This window comes from Equus caballus, chromosome 26 (assembly GCF_041296265.1).
Source record: "Equus caballus isolate H_3958 breed thoroughbred chromosome 26, TB-T2T, whole genome shotgun sequence".
NCBI classification, from domain to species: Eukaryota; Metazoa; Chordata; class Mammalia; order Perissodactyla; family Equidae; genus Equus; species Equus caballus.
In genome coordinates, this window is record NC_091709.1 from 44,718,161 (window position 1) to 44,742,272 (window position 24,112).

General features: G+C 48.0%; 1 protein-coding gene and 1 long non-coding RNA gene across 6 annotated transcripts in view; one reads left to right on the forward strand and one right to left on the reverse strand.

Annotated features, from left to right (window-relative positions):
• Window positions 1-12,303: 12,303 nt before the first annotated feature.
• LOC111770779 (uncharacterized) lies at window positions 12,304-18,065 on the reverse strand. 2 transcript variants are annotated; one of them, XR_011433003.1, is made up of 5 exons: window positions 17,521-18,054; window positions 15,337-15,480; window positions 14,783-14,980; window positions 14,600-14,701; window positions 12,304-13,032 (listed from the first exon to the last, which is right to left on the reverse strand). It is a non-coding gene; the product is annotated as an uncharacterized lncRNA (long non-coding RNA). The 2 variants fall into 2 exon arrangements; XR_002804187.2 differs by lacking the exon at window positions 14,600-14,701 and having other exon boundaries at window positions 17,521-18,065.
• A 97-nt stretch (window positions 18,066-18,162) lies between these two features.
• Window positions 18,163-24,112, forward strand: part of ABCG1 (ATP binding cassette subfamily G member 1) — a 69,578-nt gene continuing 63,628 nt past the window's right edge. For 2 of the 4 annotated variants that reach the window (XR_011433002.1, XM_023630220.2), the window contains exon 1: window positions 18,167-18,359. Coding sequence is in view for 2 of the 4 variants with exons in the window: in XM_023630220.2 (XP_023485988.1) it covers window positions 18,318-18,359 (42 nt within the window). In the remaining 2 variants the exon portion in view is untranslated. Of the gene's footprint in view, window positions 18,360-24,112 lie in introns of all 4 variants that reach the window. The other 2 variants (XM_023630221.2, XR_011433001.1) reach the window with 2 other exon arrangements.

The window sequence follows — 24,112 nt, forward strand, 5'->3', positions numbered from 1 at the left end:
GAATTGGGAAGTATTCCCTCCTAAACCATTTGGGCCTGGGGAGTTTTTTACTTGGAGTTTTAAAATTATGAACTCAATTTCTTTAATAGTTATAGAGCTCTTCAAATAACCTATTTTGTATTTGGTGAGTTGTACTTTTTGAGGAATTGGTCCATTTCACCTAAGTTGTCAAAATTTTGTGTAGACTTGTTTGCAGTGTTCCCTTATTGTCGTTTGGATGTTTGTGGGACCTGCAATGATTATCTCCTGCTCCACCTTTAGTATTGGTCATTTGTGTCCTCTATCTTTTTTCTGTCAGTCTTGCTAGAGGTTTGTCAATTCTATTGATTATTTCTAGGAACCAGCTTTGTGTTTCATTGATTTTCTTTATTGTTCTTCTTCTTTTAATTTCACTGATTTCTGCTCTTAGGTTATTTTCTCTAGTTTTATTTAGCTCTTCTTTTTCTGCATTCCTGAGGTGGGAGTTTAGATTGTTGATTTGAGACTTCACTTCATCTCCAATTTCTATGCATTTAGTGCTATAAATTTCCCTCTCCACACTGCTGTAGCTGGGTCCCACAAATTTTGATTAGAAAATGGAACTTTTATTTTAGTTCCATTAACTGTATTTTGTATTGCCCTTAAGACTCCCTCTTTGACTCATGGATTATTTAGAAGTGTGTCGTTTGGATTCCAAGTGTTTCTTTCCTTTCTTTTACTGATTTCTAGTTTGATTCTGTTTGGATCAGAGAATACGCTTTGTACAATTTTAATTCTTTTAAATTCATCAGGTTTAAAAAGGTTTGTTTTATGGCCCAGGATGTGGTCTATCTTGGTCTACATCCCATGAACATTTGAAAAGAATGTGTATTCTGAGAAGATTCCAAGATGGCGCCGTGAGTAGTCCTCTTTGTCTCTCGCCCTTCGAGTCTACAATTATTTGGACACTTATCGCTTGACAAAGGATATCCAGACAGCATCTCAGGATGTCTGAGACACCCACGCGACTATACATCGGAAGGCGGACGGACTTTCCTCCGGGAGGATGTGGAAACAGGTGAAAACTCTCCGACCCCGACGGGCAGCCTAGTACCCGCAAGCGGCTTTCTTCCAACGGACGCCCCCAGAGGATCCACACACATCTAGGGCAGGAGCGAGAACACAACAGAGGAGCGACGGTGGAAACAGGTGACCAGAACCCTACTTAAACCCCCTGCAATTACTCCTAAACGCAGAGGGAAACTTTGGAGTTGCACACCTGAGCCCGCGGGGAGAGTCTCTCCCCGCCATTGGCGGGGAGACCCAGCCTGGTGCTCGGGGCGCCCGGAGGGTCCCAGAGAGACGCCCGCCCCGGGGGACTAGGGATTGCCGGAGATCTCGGAGAGGACCGGGGCGGGGGAACTTTCAAAGGCGCATCCGGCGACCCGGTGGGGAAGCGCCGGAGCTCCGCCAGGCAGCAGACAAAACTCTCTGTCTGCCAGTAGCAGAGGGGCCACGCTGAGCACTCAGGGCTCCCGGCAGAGGCCCGGAGAGAAGCCCAGAGGGCGGGGCGACCCCCAGCTGCCATTGCCCGCCCCGGGGGACTAGGGATTGCCGGAGATCTCGGAGAGGACCGGGGCGGGGGAACTTTCAAAGGCGCATCCGGCGACCCGGTGGGGAAGCGCCGGAGCTCCGCCAGGCAGCAGACAAAACTCTCTGTCTGCCGGTAGCAGAGGGGCCACGCTGAGCACTCAGGGCTCCCGGCAGAGGCTCGGACAGAAGCCCAGAGGGCGGGGCGTCCCCCAGCTGCTGTTGCCCGCCCCGTGGGACTAGGGATTGCTGGAGATCTCGGAGAGGACCGGGGCGGGGGAACTTTCAAAGGCGGGTCCGGCGACCCGGAGGGGAAGCGCCGGAGCTCCGCCAGGCAGCAGACAAAACTCTCTGTCTGCCGGTAGCAGAGGGGCCACGCTGAGCATTCAGAGCTCCCGGCAGAGGCCCGGAGAGAAGCCCAGAGGACGGGGCGACCCCCAGCTGCCGTTGCCCACCCGGTGAGGCTAGGGATTGCCGGAGATCTCGGAGAGGACTGGGGCTGGAGAGAGTTCCAGAGACCCAGCTTAGTAGCCTAGGGGGAAACCCTACAGGCTCACAGAAGCCTTAGGGAAAGCCTCTGCACAGCACCAGTAGAAGGCACCCAGCCGCCAGCCACAAGGCTGGAAGACCCCAGGGCAAAAGCAGCATAGCTAGGTGTACTAACCACAGACTGTAGAAGATGCCAATAGTTCTCCTGCGACCCATAGAGGACAAGTGAGATTTGGTGGGTGCCGACAGCAACGGAGCGACAAATATAAGTGATCCCACCCCTGGCCGCTGGAAAAGCCCATAACACCGTTGCAGACCCCAAGGAGAGAGCGCATCTAGGTGGGCAACAACAGTAGGCCCCTGCAGCCTGAAGCCCCCCGTGACGGCCCCCACGGCAGAGGAGGGAATCCAAAGGGCCACTGTGGCTACGAAGAGGGGCCCAGGCCCAGTTAGCAACTACGGACAGGGTTCCTGGTTGGTGAAGTATAAACAGCTGCTCCCCCCACCGCAGCAGCTGAAACAAGTGAAAGGAGCAACTAAACTCTATCTCCATGCGGAGGCACAAATCAACATCATCAAGCAATATGAAAAAATACATTAAATCTCCAGAACAGAAAGAAAGTAACAAATACACAGAAAACAATCCCAAAGAAAATGAGATATATAACCTAAATGATGATGACTTCAAAACAGCCATCATTAAAATACTCACTGAGTTAAGAGAGAATTCTGACCGACAACTCAACGAGTTCAGGAGCTATGTCACAAAAGAGTTTGATACGATAAAGAAGAACCAAACAGAAATATTGGAAATGAAGAACACAATAGAGGAGATTAAGAAAAATCTAGATGCTCTGAACAGTAGGGCCGATAATATGGAGGAAAGAATTAGCAATTTGGAAGATGGCAATATAGAATTGTTGCAGGCAGAGGAGGAGAGAGAAGCAAGACTTAAAAGAAATGAAGAAACTCTCCGAGAATTATCAGACACAATTAGGAGATGCAACGTAAGGATTATAGGTATACCAGAGGGAGAAGAGAAGGAGAAAGGGGCAGAAAACCTATTCAAAGAAATAATGGCTGAGAACTTCCCAAATCTGGTGAGGGAGATGGATCTTCAGGTGACAGAAGCCAATAGATCTCCAAACTTTATCAATGCAAGAAGACCAACTCCACGGCATATAGTAGTGAAGCTAGCTAAAGTCAACGACAAGGAGAAAATATTAAGGACAGCCAGGCAAAAGAAACTAACCTACAAAGGAACCCCCATCAGGCTATCAGCAGATTTCTCAGCAGAAACTTTACAGGCTAGAAGAGAGTGGAATGATATATTCAAAAATCTGAAGGACAAAAAACTACAGCCGAGAATCCTCTACCCAGCGAAAATATCCTTCAAATACGATGGAGAAATAAAAACTTTCCCAGATAAACAAAAATTAAGGGAGTTCATTGCCACAAAACCTCCTCTTCAGGAAATCCTCAGGAAAACCCTCATTCCTGAAAAATCCAAAAAAGGAAAGGGGCTACAAAACCAAGAGCAGAGGAGATAAGTAGAAGGACAACAACAGAGAGTAGCAGCTCTACATCAGAACAGATTAAACCATGGGACGAGAAACAAAGGAAACTGAAGAAAACCGGAAAACAAGACACAAAATGGTAGCGGTAGGTCCCCACGTCTCAATAATCACTCTAAATGTAAATGGATTGAACTCCCCAATCAAAAGACACAGAGTGGCAGGATGGATCAAAGAACAAGATCCAACAATATGCTGCCTCCAGGAAACACACCTCAGCCCCAAAGACAAACACAGACTCAGAGTGAAGGGATGGAGAACAATACTCCAAGCTAATAATGAACAAAAGAAAGCAGGTGTCGCTATACTAATATCAGACAAGGTAGATTTCAAAGCAAAACAGATAAAGAAAGACAAAGAGGGACAGTATATAATGATAAAAGGGACTCTCCACCAAGAAGACATAACACTTATAAATATATACGCACCCAACACAGGAGCACCAAAATTTGTAAAGCAACTCTTAATAGAACTAAAAGAAGACATCAACAACAATACAATAATAGTAGGGGACCTCAACACACCATTAACACCAATGGACAGAACATCCAGACAGAAAATCAACAAGGAAATAATAGAATTAAATGAAAAATTAGACCAGATGGACTTAATAGATATATATAGAACACTTCATCCAAAAACAGCAGGTTACACATTCTTCTCAAGTGCACATGGAACATTCTCAAGGATTGACCATATTTTGGGAACCAAAGCAAACATCAATAAATACAAGAGAGTTGAAATAATATCAAGCATCTTTTCTGATCATAACGCTATTAAACTAGAAATCAACTACAAGAAAAAAGCAGAGAAAGGTGCAAAAATGTGGAGACTAAACAACACGCTTCTCAACAAACAATGGATCATTGAAGAAATTAAAGAAGAAATCAAATATTATCTGGAGACAAATGAAAATGAGAACACGACATACCAAATCATTTGGGAGGCAGCAAAAGCAGTCCTAAGAGGGAAATTCATCGCAATACAGGCTCACCTCACTAAACAAGAAAAAGCTCACGTAAGCAACCTCAAACGACACCTAACAGAACTAGAAAAAGAAGAACAAACAAGGCCCAGAGTCAGTAGAAGGAGGGAAATAATAAAAATAAGAGCAGAAATAAACGATATTGAAACAAAAAAGACAATAGAAAGGATCAATGAAACAAAGAGTTGGTTCTTCGAAAGAATTAACAAAATTGACAAACCCCTAGCCAGACTCACCAAGAAAAGAAGAGAGAAATCGCAAATTAATAAAATCAGGAATGACAGAGGAGAAATCACAACAGATACCAATGAAATACAAGAGATCATAAGAGAATACTATGAAAAACTATATGCCAACAAATTGAACAACCTGGAAGAAATGGACAAATTCCTAGACTCCTACAATCTCCCCAAACTGAATCAGGAAGAAATGGAGAATCTGAATAGACCAATCACAAGTAAGGAAATAGAAACGGTAATCAAAAACCTCCCCAAAAATAAGAGTCCAGGACCAGACGGCTTCTCTGGAGAATTCTACCAAACATTCAAAGAAGACTTAATACCTATTCTCCTCAAACTGTTCCAGAAAATTGAGAAAGATGGAGAACTCCCTAACACATTCTATGAAGCCAACATCACTCTGATCCCCAAACCTGACAAGGACAACACAAAGAAGGAGAACTACAGGCCGATATCACTGATGAACATAGATGCAAAAATCCTCAACAAAATTTTGGCTAACCGATTACAGCAATACATCAAAAAGATTATACACCATGATCAAGTGGGATTTATACCAGGGACACAGGGATGGTTCAACATCCGCAAGTCAATCAACGTGATACACTACATCAACAAAATGAAAACCAAAAACCACATGATCATCTCAATAGATGCAGAGAAAGCATTCGACAAGATCCAACACCCATTTATGATAAAAACCCTCAGTAAAATGGGTATAGAAGGAAAGTACCTCAACATAATAAAGGCCATATATGATAGACCCACAGCCAACATCATACTCAATGGACAAAAGCTGAAAGCCATCCCTCTGAGGACAGGAACAAGACAAGGGTGCCCACTTTCACCACTCCTATTCAACATAGTTCTGGAGGTGCTGGCCAGAGCAATTCGGCAGGAAAAAGAAATAAAAGGAATCCAAATAGGTAACGAAGAAGTAAAACTCTCGTTGTTTGCAGACGACATGATCTTATACATAGAAAACCCCAAAGAATCCACAGAAAAACTATTAGAAATAATCAACAACTACAGCAAAGTAGCAGGGTATAAAATTAACGTGCATAAATCAGTAGCATTTCTATACACTAACAATAAACTAACAGAAAAAGAACTCAAGAACTCTATCCCATTCACAATCGCAACGAAAAGAATAAAATACCTTGGGATAAACTTAACCAAGGAAGTGAAGGATCTATACAATGAAAACTACAAGACTTTCTTGAAAGAAATAGGCGATGACATAAAGAGATGGAAAAACATTCCTTGCACATGGATTGGAAGAATAAACATAGTTAAAATGTCCATACTACCTAAAGCAATATACAGGTTCAATGCTATCCCAATCAGAATCCCAAGAACATTCTTCACAGAAATTGAACAAACAATCCTAAAATTCATATGGGGCAACAAAAGACCGCGAATTGCTAAAGCAATCCTGAGCAAGAAAAACAAAGCCGGCGGAATCACAATCCCCGATTTCAAAACATACTACAAAGCTACAGTGATCAAAACAGCATGGTACTGGTACAAAAACAGGTCCACAGATCAATGGAACAGAATTGAAAGCCCAGAGATAAAACCACACATCTATGGACAGCTAATCTTCGACAAAGGAGCAGAGGGCCTACAATGGAGAAAAGAAAGTCTCTTCAACAAATGGTGCTGGGAAAACTGGACAGCCACATGCAAAAGATTGAAAATTGACCATTCTTTTTCACCACACACCAAAATAAACTCAAAATGGATCAAAGACCTAAAGATTAGGCCTGAGACAATAAGTCTTTTGGAAGAGAATATAGGCAGTACACTCTTTGACATCAGTTTCAAAAGAATCTTTTCGGACACTGTAACTCCTCAGTTGAGGGAAACAATAGAAAGAATAAACAAATGGGACTTCATCAGACTAAAGAGCTTCTTCAAGGCAAGGGAAAACAGGATTGAAACAAAAAAACAGCTCACTAATTGGGAAAAAATATTTACAAGCCACTTATCCGACAAAGGGTTAATCTCCATAATATACAAAGAACTCACACTGCTTAACAACAAAAAAACAAACAACCCGATCAAAAAATGGGCAGAGGACATGAACAGACATTTCTCAAAAGAAGATATGAATATGGCCAATAGACACATGAAAAGATGTTCATCATCGCTAATCATCAGGGAAATGCAAATCAAAACTACACTAAGATATCACCTTACCCCCGTTAGATTGGCAAAAACATCCAAAACCAAGAACGACAAATGTTGGAGAGGTTGTGGAGAAAGAGGAACCCTCATACACTGTTGGTGGGAATGCAAACTGGTACAGCCACTATGGAAAACAGTATGGAGATTTCTCAAAAAGTTAAAAATAGAAATACCCTATGACCCAGCCATCCCATTACTGGGTATCTATCCTAAGAACCTGATATCAGATATCTCAAGAGTCCGTTGCACCCCTATGTTCATCGCAGCATTATTTACAATAGCCAAGACGTGGAACCAGCCTACATGCCCAGAAACTAATGATTGGATAAAGAAGATGTGGTATATATACACAATGGAATACTACTCAGCCATAAAAAAAGACGAAATTGGCCCATTCACAACAATGTGGATGGACCTCGAGGGCATTATGTTAAGCGAAATAAGTCAGTCAGAGAAAGTCGAACTCTATATGACTCCACTCATAGGTGGAAATTAGCATATTGATAAGGAGATCTGATCGGTGGTTACCAGGGAAAAGGGGGGGTGGGGGGAGGGTACGGAGGGGGAAGTGGTGTACCCACAACATGACTAACAAAAATGTACAACTGAAATCTCACAAGGTTGTAATCTATCATAACATTAATAAAAAAAAATAAAATAAAAAAAAAAATAAAGAGTGGCACCTGAGCTAAAAAAAAAAAAAAAAAAAAAGAATGTGTATTCTCCTGTCGCTGGATCGAGTGATCTATAAATATTGATTAGATCCTGTTGGTCAGTGGTGGTGTTGAGTTCTTCTGTGTTTTTGCTGGTTTTCTGTCTAGTCGTTCTAACAATTATTAAGAGAGAGTTGTTGAAGCATCCAGCTGTAATTGTAGGGTTATCTATTTCTCCTTTTAGTTCTATCAGTTTTTGCTTCATATATTTTGCAGATTTGTTGTTTGGTTAATACACATTTAGGATTGCTGCCTTCATGGAGAATTGGCCCTTTTATCATTATATAATGTCCCTTTCCACCTCTAGTAATTTTCTTTGCCTGAATTCTACTTTATTTAGTATTAATATAGCCATCCCTGATTTCTTTTTGTCATGTTTGCATGATACATCATTTCCATCTTTTTACCTTTAGGCTGCCTATATCTTTATGTTTGAAGCGAATTTCTTGTAGACAGTGTATATTTGGGACATGTTTTCAATCCACTGGGCAAATCTCTGTTTTTTAACTGGCATAGTCCATTTACATTTAATGTAAGTATTGACAGGTTGAGCTTAAGTATGCATTTTATTTTTTTTGTTTTCTCTGTATTTTCTGTTTTTCATTTCCCTGATTTCTTTTTTCTGCCTTGCTAGGAGTTACTTGAACATTTTTTAGAATTCCATTTTGATTTATCTATAGTGTTTTTGAGTATATCTCTTTGTATAGCTTTTTTAGTGGTTTCTCTGGGTATTTTATTACACGTACATGAGTTATTGTCCTACTGGTATCATAGTTTTATAAGCTTGAGTGCATGTAGAAACTTTACCTCCCTTTGCATCTCTTCACCCCCCTTTGTTTATAATATAATTGCCTTAAATATTTACTCTACATACTTTCAGAAGCACATCAGATAGTATTACAATTTTTGCTTTAATAATTAATTGTGTTTGATAAAACACAATTTGGAAAACTCAAAAGCAGAAGGAAAGTCTATTTCATTTACTCATTTTTACTTATAGTGTTCTTTCTTCCTTCCTGATATGCAAAGTGTCTTTCTACCATTTTCTTTATGTTTAGAGAACTTCCTTCAGCCATTCTTTTAGAGTATGTCTATTGATAACAAATTCTCTTAGTTTTTCTTCACCTGAGAGTTGATTTTCCCTTCGTTCCTGGATGGGGTTGGCAGATTTTTCCTTCAGCAAGAGAAAAAGTGTTGCACCAATTCTTTCTGGCCTCTATGGAAATCTGCTGTCATTTGAATCGCTTTTCCTCTTCAGGGAAGATGGCGTCTCTCTCACTGCCTTCAACATCCCTTCTTTGCCTTTCATTTTCAGAAGTTCGAATATGGTGTATCTTGTTGTAGATTTCTTTGGCTTTATCCTGTTTGGAGTTTGCTCAACTTCTTGAATCTGTAGATTTCTGTCTTTTGCCAGATTTAGGAAGTTTTTAGTCATTATTTTCTTGAGTACTTTTTCAGCCTCCCAGCCCCCTTCTGAGACTATTAGAGCTTCCTTTAGATATTTTGTGACAGTCCCACAGGTCCCTCAGGCTCTGCTCATCTTTTGTCCAGCCTGTTTTCTCTCTGTTATTCAGATTGCATAATTTCTCTTGTTCTGTTTTCCAGTTCACTGATTCTTTCCTCTCTCCCCTCCATTCTGCCGTTGAGCCCATCTGCTGAGTTTTTTATTTTGGTTATTGTACTTTTCAGTTCTAGAATTTCCATTTTATTCTTCTTTATAGCTTCTATTTCTTCGCCGAGACTTCCTATATTTTCATTTGTTTCAAGCATGTTCATAATTGCTCCCTGAAGTGTTTTTATGAAGGCTGCCTTTGAATCTTTGTTAGGTCATTGTGACATCTTTGTCATCTCAGGGTTGGCATCTACCAAGTCCTTTTTTTTAAAATCTGGATTGCATTTTCTTGGTTCTTGGATGATTTTTGATGGAAACCTGGACATTTTTGGTATTATGTTACGAGACTGTCCATCTTCTTTAAGCCTTCTGTTATAGCTGGCTTCCTCTGACAGCCCTCAGGCAGGGGAAGTGGGAGGGGCAGGCCTCATTCCTGCCAGCTGAGGGTAGAAGTCCAGGTTCCCTGTTCAGCCTTTGTTGACATCCAAGGGAGGGGCTCCTTGTTACTGCTGGGAAGGGTTGGAGTTCTGGTTCCCCACTGGGCCACTACACACACCTTGCTGGCTGGGAGAGATAGGAGACCTCATTATTGCTCCTCACATGATCTCCAAAGGCACCATGGTTTGGGGGGAGTGTAGTGCCCTTGTTACCACCGGGTGCTGGTGAAATTCCTGCCTCTACTGGAACTCCTCTGCCACCACTCCCGTGAGGAAGGGAGGGGCTCCTCATTACTGCCTATGGGGGATGCCAGCCTCTCTGTTTGGCCTTCTCTGCCGCCATTTTGACTGGGGATGAGGGTAGGTTTGGGTGCCTCATTACAACCTGGGGAGGGTGGAAATCTAGGCTCTCTGCTCATCTTTGCTGGTGTGTGTGGGAGAGGGGGCACAGTTTATTGTGTGGTGTTTGGCTGGAATATAACAGCCATTGTCTAAGTCTTTCTGTATTGCCAGGTTGCTCCTTTGGCTAGAGAGAGCATTCTTCCTTTGGGGCATTTTTGGTTCGTTTGTGCCCATCAGCATTTCCAGCTTGTTGGCTTCTTCAGTGGAAAGTCTGGGATATATGGGGCAAAAAGAAAACCCAGGGACCTCACCACAGTGACAAGAGATTTTCACATACTGAGGTATACGGGGTAACTATTTGGGTTCAAAACTGATTCCACTTGAACTAAAGAAGTCTGACCTATGCCCTATCAAACATGCGCTGTACACCTGCTTATCCATTAAAGTGAAGAATGAGCTCTCTTCAGATAAGGATGCATACTTCCCCTCCTACTACGCCCTATTGGTAACGGCCATATTAGTCCCTTTCCAGACATCAGGGTCATGTTGACCTGCTAATTTGCAACTGCTTATCTCTTTGAATCTTTGATGAATATGTATCCTGGGCGTGTTTAATACATGTTCTTTGTTCTAAATAGATATAAGACTGTACCGAAAGCCATGCTTCTCCGGAGCCCCTTCTAAAGCCTTCCCAGATTATAATCCTCACTCTGGCTCAAGTCAAACTCACCCGACCTCTCTTATCTATAGAATGGTTGGTTATTTTGCCTCCACCACAGTGTGGTGTGTGGTTCCTTGGGTCCCGAGGTCCCTGGCTAGCCTGCCTTGTCCCCTCCATCCCTCAGAGCCTCCTCCTGTTTGTTTTGTATCAAGTGCAGAGTTCGCAGTTGTGCATAGGGGGAGAAATAGAGAAAAGCGCGTCTTCTCCATCTCCCCCCTAGCCTGGCCTGTGACTTCTAACAGATTGAACTTGGGCTTCTTGTAGATCTCTCTCCCTGTTTGAAAATGATTTGGGCTATTTGCCAGCTGTGGAAAAGTAAAAAAGGAGCTCAGTGGGAGTGAGGAGCCCTGGGTCCTCGCCTGGGCGTTGTAGCCCTAGGTAGTCTCAAACATCTCCTTATTTGCATGTGGCAGGATAATTTACTGAGATAATTTCTGATTAATTTCCCTGCCCTAGCTATTTTCCCCTCCCCACCTTTAAAAAGTAGCCAAGTCTTTCTTTTTTTTTTTTTAACTTGAATTGTTTATCTCTGGCCTTGGGGACTTCTGTGTTGCAGGGCCCTTCCCAGAAGTTTCCAGGCATGCAGAAGATAATTCCCCTGATCAGACTTTTGCTTTCACAAGCCAGGGCTCAACACGGTGACTGCCGAGGGGCAGGGGAGGGGAGGCAATGGAGAGCTGGGGCTCTGCAGGGGAGAGGCAAGAGGCTCAGGAACAATTTCCCAGGTCTGGGGAGGGGACAGGAGGGGCTTACAGATCCCAGGAGGGCTCAGGTGTCTACGGGAGGTAAGAGGACTTCTTCTGGGGTTTCCAGGGTGCTGAGAACGTTCCACCTGAGCCGTGGCCTTGGTGCCACGGAGAGTCGATCTGGGCCCAGCTGACACAGCCGAGAGGCACTGCCTTGCACGGCCCAGAGGCAGATGGTCTGACTGATAGAAAGAACACCTGGGGCTAGGGCGGTGTTCCAGTAACGGCACCTGCCCTCCTCCCCTGCAGGGGCACTCTGAGCGTTACACGGGTAATACTCATTACGGCACTTTCCAGACCATTAGAGGTTGTTCAAACACAACTCATGCTTTATGTCAAGTACCCACTCTGGCTGGATGCCATGCTAAGAGTGATGTTGGAGGCAAAGAAATATAAGAGAGACACTGGAATTTATGATCTCTTTGGGGAGATAAGGCATGACCAGGGTGAATAGGGGCTAAGGCAATAAAGGGGTCCAGGGTTGACCTATAAACTATTTGCAAGGATTTTCCTATAAACTAGCTTTAGGCCCCTGACTTTTAACAACCTTGTCAGACTCTCCTAATCAGGACTTTTTAGGCTGCAAGTGACCGAAACCTAATTCATACTGGTTCGAGGTCAGAGGGAGAGTACTGGGTCTCATAATAGGGAATAAATACTAAAGATGACCAACATTTATTTCTAAGACAGACACTAGGAGCCAGACGTGATTTTTAGAAATGGATTTGTTTAATCCTCACAACAATCCTGAGATGGCCACAACTGCCACCCGCTTTAGAACTGAGGTCATGAAAGCACTGAGAGGGATGAACGTGTTCAGGGAGCCGGCCACCAGGCTCTAGGGCCCAGCGCCCACCACCATGCCGCCCAGCCTCTTGGAAAGGGCTCTGTCACTTTCTCCATCTCTCAGCTCTGCCTCCCTGGGAGCATCCACTTCATTCTCAGCTAGACACTCTCCTTAGGCAAGAAAGACGGCCACTGTACATAGCTATCAACCCCCAAAGGGAAAGAAACCATCTCCTTGTCAGGGCACACGCAAGTCCCGAGGAGAACTCTAAGCGCCCCATTGGGTTCGTAAATGCTTTCCAGAGCAACTGCAGTGGCCAAGGGATGGGATGTTCTGATTGGCTCCAGGTGGAGGTTGTGCTCTAGGATTGATGACATGGAGTCAGGGAGGGGATCGCCTCAGTGGAAAAGTGGGGTGCACAGTGGCCCACAGACTACCAATAATTTCCCAGCTGGGACCTTCGATGGGGTGATGGAAGGTTTTTACTTATGTGTGGGAAGGAGGCCTCTAGCAAGTTTCCAAGGTCTGTCTCTGAGACTTGTGTCCTAAGCTTCAGTTTTGAAGGTCATCTCATTGCCAGATGTTACTTCCTCTTTCTTCATTTGTAGAAATTGTTTTCCAGGTCTTTCGCACCACTCTTTGTTCCATGCTAATGAAAGAAAACAGAACCAATCTGTTTGCAATACTTAACTGGCCTCTTCCTAAGTTAGTTTATGAAATACTTACACGCACTTTTCTTTCTCTGAAAAATGTCCCCATTAATCTGGTCTTTCCATCTCAGCCTTCTGGGCACCTTCTCTCTCCCCTCCTCCTCCCTGCACGCACTCCCAGCTCGTGGCCCCTCCTCCGCCCCCACCTCCTGGCAGGCTGGGAGGAGGGGCTCCTCTCTGGAGCTGGGTGGCTCCCAGAGGAGCAAATGGGGTTGGGGGGACATCTGGGCACTGGAGACAGAACACTGCGGGAAATAGGAGGGCCAGCAAAATAGGAAGCAAGTGAACCATGGAGATGAAAACAATGTCTCTTGAAAGTGGACCAACTTACAGAGAGTTCCTATGGGGTGTGCCCACCCAGACTGGGCTGTCACCTCCCTGACGCACTTTGTCCCAGTGTCTGCTCCCCTTTCCCATCCTTTCCCATCACGGCTACAGTGTGGTTTTCCTCTGCAACTATTTTTACCTCTTAAGGTTCTTTCTTTCTTTCTCTCCTTCCCTTCCTCTCTCCCTTCTGCCTCCTCTCTTTTTCTCATTCTCTCTCTCTCACCCTCATTCTCATTCTCTCTCTCTTCCTTTTTTAAAGTGGAGGCAATGGCTCTTATGTGAACAGATGTAGAAAAGGCCAGTGGCCCTTAATTCTCGGCTAACACACTGTGGAAGCTCAGGGAAGCCACCAAGGCAGGCCGAGACCAGATGCTGGTCTCCACCCGGCCCAGGGCAAGTTTCCGACACGCATGCCTCCAGTAATGAGCACGTGTTGTGTTGTCACAGGCCTGGGGGACAACAGGGAAGGACCCACCTCTGCCTTCCCTGCCTCCCAGGAGCCCCCATGGCGTCTCCCCCCACTGTCAGTCAGGAGAAGGGACAAGTCTCTTTTTCCTATTGGCTGTGGCAGCACCATATTCCGCTTTTATTTGGGTGAAAATGTCTACCTTCAGAGTCAGAGCTTTGGCTTGTCAAAAGCAAGCAAGCAAACACTGCCCTCCACCATCGCCTCCCAAGTCGAGTTTGATTGAGGCTTTGGGGAAAGAAATCCCATAAACCCTCATGTTGCCATGCACAGTGGTCAATGTGTAGGAGGGGAGCTGGGGAGAGGGGGCAGGGGGACCAGGCTCCTTTAGTTTTTTGCCTTCTTCCATGAAATGGTGATGTGTCAAATGAGGGAGAGGTTCCCCTGATGGAACGTGGCACGCAGGGCAGGCACTTGTCCACACTGGGGGCTTCGTGCATGCAGGAAATGGCCTGGGTCAGGGAGCCAGAGGGACCCAGAGTGGGGCCTCAGCTCATCGATTTAATGAGCTTGGACAAAATCTTTTTCCAGACAATGTTCCCAGGGCTGGGATCTATCAGTGGACAGTCATTCTTGCCCATGGGGAGCTTACATTCCAGAGGGGAGTGGAGGACACTCAACAATAAATTGATTATGTGATGCACAGACTACAAGAGGGCACAGCACTGGGGATGCGGTGGTTTGAGAGGGATGCAACTGCAGATATCAAGTACCTAGGGTGGGACACCTGCAGGGTTGACTCCAAAATGGCAGGACTGTGGAGGACCAGGACGCCCACATGTTGCCGGTTTGCCTCTGGACGGCTCTCCCTGAAACTACATAGCAAGAATCCTCTAGCTTAGACCAAGAATTATCTCTAAAATATATTAAGCTCATGGAACAAGTTAAGAACATACCTGATCTAGAGAAGAGCTTCAGCTTTCCAGTCTCTTCCCATTATTGTCGGACTATACCTGGGTTTTGTCCATTTTGTCCACCGTGTGTGTTCCCAGCATTGGGATAAGTTCCTGGCACGGCAGCCCGTCTCTGAGCATCTGCTGAACACGCGGCTGAAATCCCAGGTTGTGGAAAACAAAGTTCCAGTTGGAGTAGCTCTGTAGTTGAGCAGAATAAAGTCAGCCAAGTGGGGTCCACTTAGGCTAATTAAGAGCTGGCCACTCTGTAATCAAAGCAGGCTCAAGGTCAAATTGTTGAGAGCCAAACCACCAAAATGTGAAGAAGATTGTATTAATAAAGAATACATTTATCAGAGTTCCTCCTAGACAACTGAGAAGCCATGGGATGTCCTCAAAGGTCTCTCTGGAGGGCTCCAGACCTTTGTTAGGGACCTCCAGGGGTGGGGCAATCCAAAATGCCAAGCCAGCCCCCTCCCTTGTGGCTGGCTCCCCCAAAGAATTTACCTGGGTCAGTCCACAGGCCTCCCACAAGCCCTCCTAGACATCTGACATACCTGTAACCCCTCACCGGGGACCCCAAGCTTCACAAGGTACACCGAGAAAACAGAACTCATGCAGACAAAAGTGAGAAGGAAGGAGCATCTTCTATGAAGCAATATCGGAGGGACCAGGGACGTTCGGTTCAGAGAAGTGAAGGCCTGGAGAGAAATATGGCACCATGATTAAATAGCTCAAGGCCTATCATGAGGAGGAGGCGCTGACTCTATGTGACTGTGGAACAGAGAGCACTCAAGGTGACAGGGCATCCGATTAGGCACAGGGACCGCTTGCTAGCAATGACAGCTACTTAATACTGGAGTGGCTGTCTGTTAAGATGCCTCCCCACCAGAAACCCCCAAGTCCAGCCTAGCCCCCGATCAGTGATGTCATGGCAGAAATCCCTGTTGGGGTTGGGGTCTGGACAGCGCTGTGATGAGCTCTTGTGTTTGCCTGCTTGGCAACCACACTTGTGTTCAGAGTGCCCCAAAATGGCCTTGGCAAAGCATCCAGGGTTCCATTGGGGCTGACCTCCCCTTTGGCCTATTTGGCCCATGTGATTGAAGCTTGGCCCATCGGTGTTTGGCAGCCCCCTGGGCACAGAGGCGGGCTGATAAGATAGAAGCTTGGGGCTGCAGAGACAGCCTAGCTGAGGGGGAGGCCAGCAGATGGAAAGCAGAGGCACGGAGAGAGCTAGAGACCAAAGGCTGGGGACACAGTGTGGCTGCTTGCCCTGGAAGGCCTGAAACCAGCACACCTCCAACCTTTCTGTTTCCTAAGACGATGCATTCCCTTTAGCTTGAGCCAGTTGGAGTTGGATTTCTGTCACTCACAACCACAAGCCCTGATATTAACATCATGGATCTAACCAACTATACCATTTGCTTATTCCTCATTTGGCACAAGAGGGATAACACGAGTTAGGATTAGAATTAGAGTGTTTGCTATGTGCCATGCACGGTGGAAAGTGCCGGAAATGCACTAATTCTCACGTGGCTGAGATTATTATTACCCCAAAGTACAAATACATGAGTGAGGACTTTTTCGGTAGCCTGTAACAGAAAAGCCAGCAGCTCAAGCCACACCAACAGGGACCCACTCTATCATTGTCTTCCCTCTCTGGCTTCCTCCTCAGGTTCCACACACTGTCCCCTTGGCCATTCCCAGGAGCCTTACACCTCCAGTTCCTGACCCACCACTGCTACAAATCACATGGCACAGAACTAGGGGGCAGGGGTGATGTCCAGAAGGGAATTCTGGACACATTCCTGGGGGTGAGGACAATGGTCACTGGACAGAGAACAGATGCCAGCACCATGGGACCACAATGTCAGTCATGTCACCAGCCCTGGCCACACAGCTGGGCAGTGTCAAGCTGGATTCTCAAGGAGAATCCCTCCCAGCTGTGTTCTGTGTCTTCCTCTCCTGCTTTAGGTCCTGTCTGCCCATGGAGCAAGTGGGGGGCTGCAGGGCGGGCCACCAGCCCTGGGCCCCAGAGATGAGGCACCTTTGCCTCTGTCTTCTGGCCTAAACTCTCCCCAGGAGGTTTGTGGATTTGAATCCTCTTTCCAGAACATTCGGGCTTTGCCGGCCTCCCTCTTCAGTACATTTAAGGCACCACACAGCCTCCTGGGCCCAGCACGCAGAAAGTGGCACCTGGAAATACAGCCGTCAGATTGCCTAGGTCACGGCCAAGGATAGAAGAGAGGTCAACATCGATTCTTCAAGTGAAATTCTTCAGACACAAGCACGGCCCTCTCTGCCTTGAACTCATGCATCACACCCCCTTCCCTTCCTTCGTTTTGAGGGGAGAATTTGGCTACGGTCATCAGACCTGTGGGTGTGAGGTCCACCTGCCCGGCATGAAAAGTTGTGTCTCCTGTCAAGGTGAGGAGAGAGACAGGGGCTTCCCTTATTCATGGTATGGTGGAGAGGGCTGACCTAGGTGTGCTGGAGGTGAGAAGAATTGCATTCCTGTGTGCCGTTCCAACATGCAAACTACCCAGCCTCTGAGACTGGGAGTAAAGAATGTCTTGTCACCATGGTTACCAGGAAATGGTCCCACTTATGTATAATAAGGGCTCTAGCAGACGCCAGGCCATCTGATATTCCAGTCTGGGACCAAATGAGAGGGTGCCTGGAGTGTCATTCCTTACGTAGCTACACGAACATAGCTCTGGGCCAGGCACTGGAAACATTACCTCTGCAAAAACAAGTGTTTTCTTTTTTCGTTAGGGTGGGGGTTGGGGGCGGGGGGAGGACAGAGCCGGAGCGTCTTCACCTAGCGCCCCTTTGTCACCCAACGTTGAGCTCTGCCCCTAGCCACAGCAACGTTGCATGTCTGAGTGCCTGCGTTGTCTCAGTGTGGGGGTCACCCAAGATACGGAGCTCTAGTGTGTGTGAGGGGCATTGGAAGGACCGTCTCTTCTTTAGTCCTCACGCTCCTACGCTTCACGAGGTGCCCAACAACGAAAATGAAAACAACAAAAGAGAAGACCTCCTGCCCCTCCACCCTCCTTCCCCTGATGCCCCCTCTGGCCCCATCTGACAGCCACACAGGCTTGGAGGTGGCCTGCTCCCTGACCATGGACCCCTCTGTCTATCGGGTGCCCATGGCTGCTGGCCCAGCCCCCGCGAGTTTCTGGACTCGGGGTCTCAGGGGCTGGAGAGGGGCGCAGGCGGCTGGGGAGCAGGAACGCCCGAGGCCGGCCGGCCGCCCTCAGCAGGAGCAAAACAAGAGCACGCGCACCTGCTGGCCACGCCCCCCGTGCACCGGCCAATCGCGGGGCGTGGGCGGGGCCTGAGCGGGCGGTAGTGGGCGTGGCTACCACGGGGCGGGGCGTGGGCGGGGCCGGGGCGGGGCGGGAGCCCCAGCGGCAGCAGAAGCTGGAGCTTGAGCCGCGCGGGGCGCAGGAGCGAGCGCAGCCTCGTGCCCGACGCCCGTCCCCGCCGCCCTCAGTCTTGTCCCCGCCGCCTCTGCCGCCGCCGCCCCCGGGGCATGGCCTGTCTGATGGCCGCTTTCTCGGTCGGCACCGCCATGGTGAGTGAGAGCATCCTTCCTCCCCGGGGCTTGGTTCTATTTTCCAGGAAAGCAAGAAACGCACAAAGACCCGCACCTTCACCCTGACACCCGCCCCTGGGTCTCCGGGGAGGCGCCCGCCTCCCATCGCCCCCCGCCCCGGCCTGGCCCCTCAGGCTGCTTTTTGCACCGGCCGAGGACGCGGGGAAGGCGGAGGGGCCAGGAATGGGCGGGAGGCCCCCGGCAGCCCCGTAAGTGGACAGATGGCCTTGACCTCGTCTGCCTCCCGGTGAGGGGCGTGGGGCCTGGGTCCGAGAGCGCAGTGGGGAGGGCGGCAGCCCGCGCCCGCGGGAAGGGGATCCAATCCCTTTGCCAGCGCGCACGGCCGGGCCGGGGGAGCGGGCACTTCTCGCGCCACCCTCCGGAATGCCGGGCACGGTCCAGGGGAACAAAAGAGGGAGCTGCTCCCTCCGACAACCAGAGTCTGCGCTGCCCCTGCGCTCCCTGGGGACAGCCTCTCCTAGACCTGCTCTAGGAGGAGGCGGTGGAGTCTAGGGAGGCAGACAAGGGGCGAGGCTGGATACCTGCAGGCTACCTTTCTGCACCCTGGAGAGAGACCAGGGTGGGGACAGAGGAGCGCATCTCACTGCTCCCAAGGGTACCAGCTGCGTAGGGGGACCACCGAGTACCGGCGAATTCATTGCTAGACACCGTTACAGCAAGTGCTATTCCCAGGGGTGGTCAAGAGTCTCCTCTTGCTCATTTATAATAGCTCCGTAAACTCACCTTAGGAAAAACAAACTAACCATGACCCACCCATCCCAGGACCTTTCGTTTCCATGCCCAGCACACCAACATAGGTACTTACTGACCAGATTTCAGCCCATCTAAAGTCCAAATAGAAAATATTTCGTATACCAGCCCATCTCGCCCACCCTATCCATCCCTCTTTCTGTCGCCTATGTATTTACTATCCTGCTAGTTTCTTCCCCGTAGGCTGCAAGCCCACAGCGCACAGCAAGCACCGGCTTTTCACCCCCACCCCTCGCGTTTATTTCATTTTTAGCATCCTGTATTTGAAGTCAGCAGGGCTCAGCGGGAGTTGACCGACAGTTACCTCTTGCCTTGAGCTCAAGAAAAAAAAAAGTAGCTGAGTTTCTGCGCATGCTCAGCTCTGACAACTGCATCCTGTGATTGCAAACAGGTTACTGTGGAACATACCCACCCTCGCCAGCTCATTATATAATGATTTTGTGTAAACCGATAGAATGGGGCCGCAGACACGTCCAGGAGGTTGGTAGGGCCAGGGAGGGCCAGGGTCAGGTCTCATTTCTGGGCATACTCTGCCTTTATTACTTAGCTTCTTACGCATCAGAGAGGATGAAAAAAATAGAAAGGCAATCCCTTCATCGTAACATTTGCTCTTATCTGGTTGAATGTTTGTGTAACACTTGGCAATTCTTCCTTTTACATTTGTTCCTGTCTTTGGGATTCTAAAATTATGTTGATAATGGAAAATTAGGGAGATTATTATTGTTAGTTGTAGATAAAGAAAGTTTCGTATCTTTGAGATGCTGGGTTACTCTTGAAGTCCTTTCAGAGCTGCAAAAGAGGCTTAGACATGTGGAAAAAGAATGAATCATTATGTTTTAAGGTATAGAGTTTTTTAATGTCAAGATTACGTTACGTTATGGTTTGATACAGCCCCAGAACTGGAGTGTTTCGTTCACGTGGAGATGCTAATGGCTGGGCGCATCTTTTCAGGGGACGTTGTCTTCTGTGAAAATCATTTCCCACCCCTGAAAACCTTGTTTGTTTGTTTGTTTTTTAATTAAAAAAACTCTACCCAATTCATAAACAAAGAGGCCTTGAGAGATTCCCCAGGATCCTGAGCTTTGCTTCCCCATTGCCCCCTGCTCTGGGTCCAGCCCAGGGCTGACCGCTGGGTGTGAGACAGTGCCCTGGAGAGTGAAGCACCCAGATGGGGTGCTGGCATCCCTGAGCTGGGCTGGGAGGAGTGGGCACAGGTTCCCAATGTGATGGTGGTATTGGAGCTGTTTCAAGCGGGGTTTTGGTGATGGTGAGGTCAGTATTCTGAATGGCCACTCAAGTGGCATCTTCCCTTCGCTTAGTTAAGGGCGTGCCATTTGGGTTATTTTCCTAAAGGCAGTGGCCTTGAGGATTCTCAGCCAGTGCGTTCTCACCTTATGTAACCAGGGTACCAGGGATGGATCTTCCCTCCAATTGAAGGGTCTGCTGCTCTAGGTGGGCACCAAGGCTGGCGGCCATGAACCGAGGAGAGACGTGAGAGAGAGGTGCATGCCCATGTCTGGTGGCTGCGTTCCTCTTCTCTTTCCTGCCTTTCCTTGATGCTGTGAGGAAAAGTTTCTCTCTCTAACCGTGCTTCCCTGGTAAATAGAGTGACCCAGCCTCACAAGGGCCTGGGGGGCTTGCTGACTGTTAGTGACCCTCCCCAGCTGACCGGGCATCTCTACATGCCCAGCATTCAAACTGAAGTCAGGGAGCAAGAAAATATTCTCGTGAACAATCCAAATAGGGTCTCCTTGGCATTCGAGACCTGTGAATGGACTTACCATTATTTACCATTTATTATGCAGCACAAAGTGTGTGTGGAGGGGGGGAGGTCAAAGACAACGCTTCGGTAAGATAGGGGAATATTCAATGAAAGGGACAAATGGGGAAGGAAGCTGTATCTGTTTCATTTTTAATGAGCTCAGGAGGCTAAGGACAAACTCGCTGTAACCTACATTGCTGGCCACTTTCATCTGAGGATGCGTTTCCAGAGAGCTGGTCTATTTTGGAGTGACAGCACTGCCTCCCATCATACAGGATTGCATGATTTTATTAATTGAGTGAGGCGCTGGACAGCCCTGGAGGAAAGGTGGCTAGTGGTAGGCACTGCTTTGGAGTCAGGTCATTTGGGGGTGGGGTTGTATGTATGGTTTCCTCAGTTTCTTGTGGATTTCCCTGCAGTGGACAGGGGCTAGGATGAGCCAGGGTCACCTACAACTTGCCTAGGGAAAGCTAAGCAATGTTCAAGTGCTGTTAAGGATGCTGGCTGGGAGAATAGGGTGCACAGAGCTGGACCCCGGCTTGGCTGCTCATTAACCAAGGGGTCCAGGGCAGGCGGGGCAGTTTCTCTATGCCTTAGCTCCCTCCTCTGAGCTGGAGGAAGGGGAGATATAATACCTCCTGCTAGAGCTGTGGAGATAGTAAGAGGCATGATCTCTGCAGACTGGAGTTTGATGGGGGCATTGTAACTGCTGAATCAGTAGTAATCAGAATGGGCACATTATAACTGTTGCTTATAATCACTTACCTCGTAGGCAGGACGTGCTAGCATTTAACACTTTAAATAGTAGGTACTTGACCCTGCCTCCTCTCTCTCTCTTTCTCCCCCAAATCAGTTTAGTCACCCAGCTTTGTCCTTCTGGCCTGTCCATTTGTCTCCATCCCCACTGCCACCAACTGGTTAAGGCCACTGCCCCCCTCCCGTCTGCACGTTGCTGCAAGAGATGCAGTTCTGGTCCGTTACTTCCCGGTTTGAGAGCCCTCCGTGGCCCCACAAAGACCTCGAGATTGAGTGCAAAACCCTTAACAAGGTGTGCAAGCCCTTCTCCATGGGGACCCTGTGTGTCTCTCTGGTCTCATCTTTCTCCACAGCCCCCTCCCCTCCTGCCCTCCCCACCTCTCCAGATCGGAGCCCCAGCCCCTGAATTTCTCTCACATCTCCGAATATTCCCCTCACTCTTGCTGCTGAGCCTTTGCACATGCTGTTCCCTCACAGGAAGCATCGTGAACCAGCCCCCCCTCCACCACCTCACTAATCTCAGATTAGATTTTATTTCCTCAGAAACACTTTGTGCTGTGTGCCCCCACCCAGGGTCCACGCTGCCTCAGCAGTCCCTTCCGGGTCTCTGCGTGGTCTCCTTATAGCTCTTGCTTCACTGTACTGTAATTGCCCCCGACCTCGAACATGAGCTTGCTGAGGCCACAGGCCATGTCTTTCTGGCTGACTACTGACCCCCGGGGCTTTATTTGGTTCTCAATTTGTTGAATGAATGAGTGAGTGAGTGAGTGAGTGAGAGAATAGAAAGGTTAGAATCTAGAGGGGAAAGTCAGACCCTCATCATCATACAGGTCTGGCACCTGCCATGGTCAGTAGGTGCGTGGAGTCATGACTCTCCCTCCCTGTATTCATGTGGGTTTCATCAAAAAGGAAAGCCGGGAATATCCTGGGCTTCCTCAGGTGCTGACACCTCTGGTGGGTGCTGGGGGAGCGTACGGATGATCCCTGGCAGCTGGAATGCTGGGGTGAGGTCGAGGGGGCCGCCACTGGAGAGGAGTTGCTGATGCTCCCCACCCCCAATTCAGCTCACAGTGATTGGGAATTCCCGGGACAGTGCAAGTCCTCCAGCAGGATGTGGGTTTGGAACCAGATGTTTAGCCTTTCCACTTAGGTGGCAAGGTGGGGGTGAGAACAGACTTTGGGGACCAGGCCTGGAGCTAACTGTCTTGCCCACTGCTCTCTCCACTACCCCCCAAAGCCAGGGTTTGGTGCTTCTGGGGCTCCTGTGGAGTCAGAGTGGGTTATGAACCTGGGGCGGCAGCTCGTGCCCCCAAAGGGCAGGATAGGTGGGCAAGGGGCTGGCCTCTGGTGCCCGCTGTGGGGGCTGGAGCTGCAGTTGCACACTCTTTCCCTGTCGGCCAACACGCTGAGCCGAGTCAGGGTCTCCTATTACTCCTTACGAGGCCCCAACACAGAAAGCCCTGGGGGAGCTCAGCTGCAGAGGCGATGTCCTGGGGCTCCCTCTTGGGAGTTGGGGAGGCACGTTCTCACACCCATCCCGGTTCTAGCTAACACAAACCTTCCGCGACTTTGCTGGGAATGTGTGAAGCTCCTTATGTTTGCATTTGAAACATCTCACATGCTGGAGGCCAGCAGCAACCAAGCTTAATCCCGCCAGAATTTTACTCTGCACTGTAATTTTTATCCACAGAATGTTATAGACGGTGAGCTAAGTTTTGATTCGGTTAAGCTTCTCAGAGGTAGGAGATGCCGGGAGGGGTGTGTGTGTGCACGCGTGCCTTTTTCTTCTATGGCAAAGCGACATTTTCAAATATCCCAAGAACCAGAAGCCCCTACGCTCACATCTCCCCATCTCCCTATTTGTGTTTTAAATACTCAAAACCTCCACGCCCTCCAAGGTTTTTGAGCCCTTAAGGACCATGATGGAAATAATGCCAGCTCTTCAAGGATGGTCGCGGACCCTCTGGAGGGCGTTCTCATGCGGGAAGGGCTCCTTGTGGCCGCTAGAGTTGCTGGGTTCTATAGGGATATTTTTGGATGACCCAGTCTCTGCTTTTGTTTTGGATTTTTGATTAGAAACAATAATGATTCAAAAGCTCTCAACTCTAAAGAAATACCTCATAAATGTATGGAAAAATAACAGTCCGATGTTATCCCTCTTTAGAACAAATAACACAGCAGTGTCTCCCCATCCCACAGCACTTGCAAGGGCCTGAGTGATCGGAGATGGTTCTCGACGGGCTCTCCCACCTAGGCAGACCGCCTTCAGCAGGATGGAGGATGTTGCCAAAGGCCCATGCTTTTGGCACCGTGGATCCTTCTCTCTTGATTCAAGAGACAGCAAGAGAAAGCACAGCATAACATTTGTCCAGCCCAGGGCTCTTCTGTATTTTGGAGGTACCTGAAGCATATTGATTCGCTCAGGGTTGCCAAGCCATTAGTA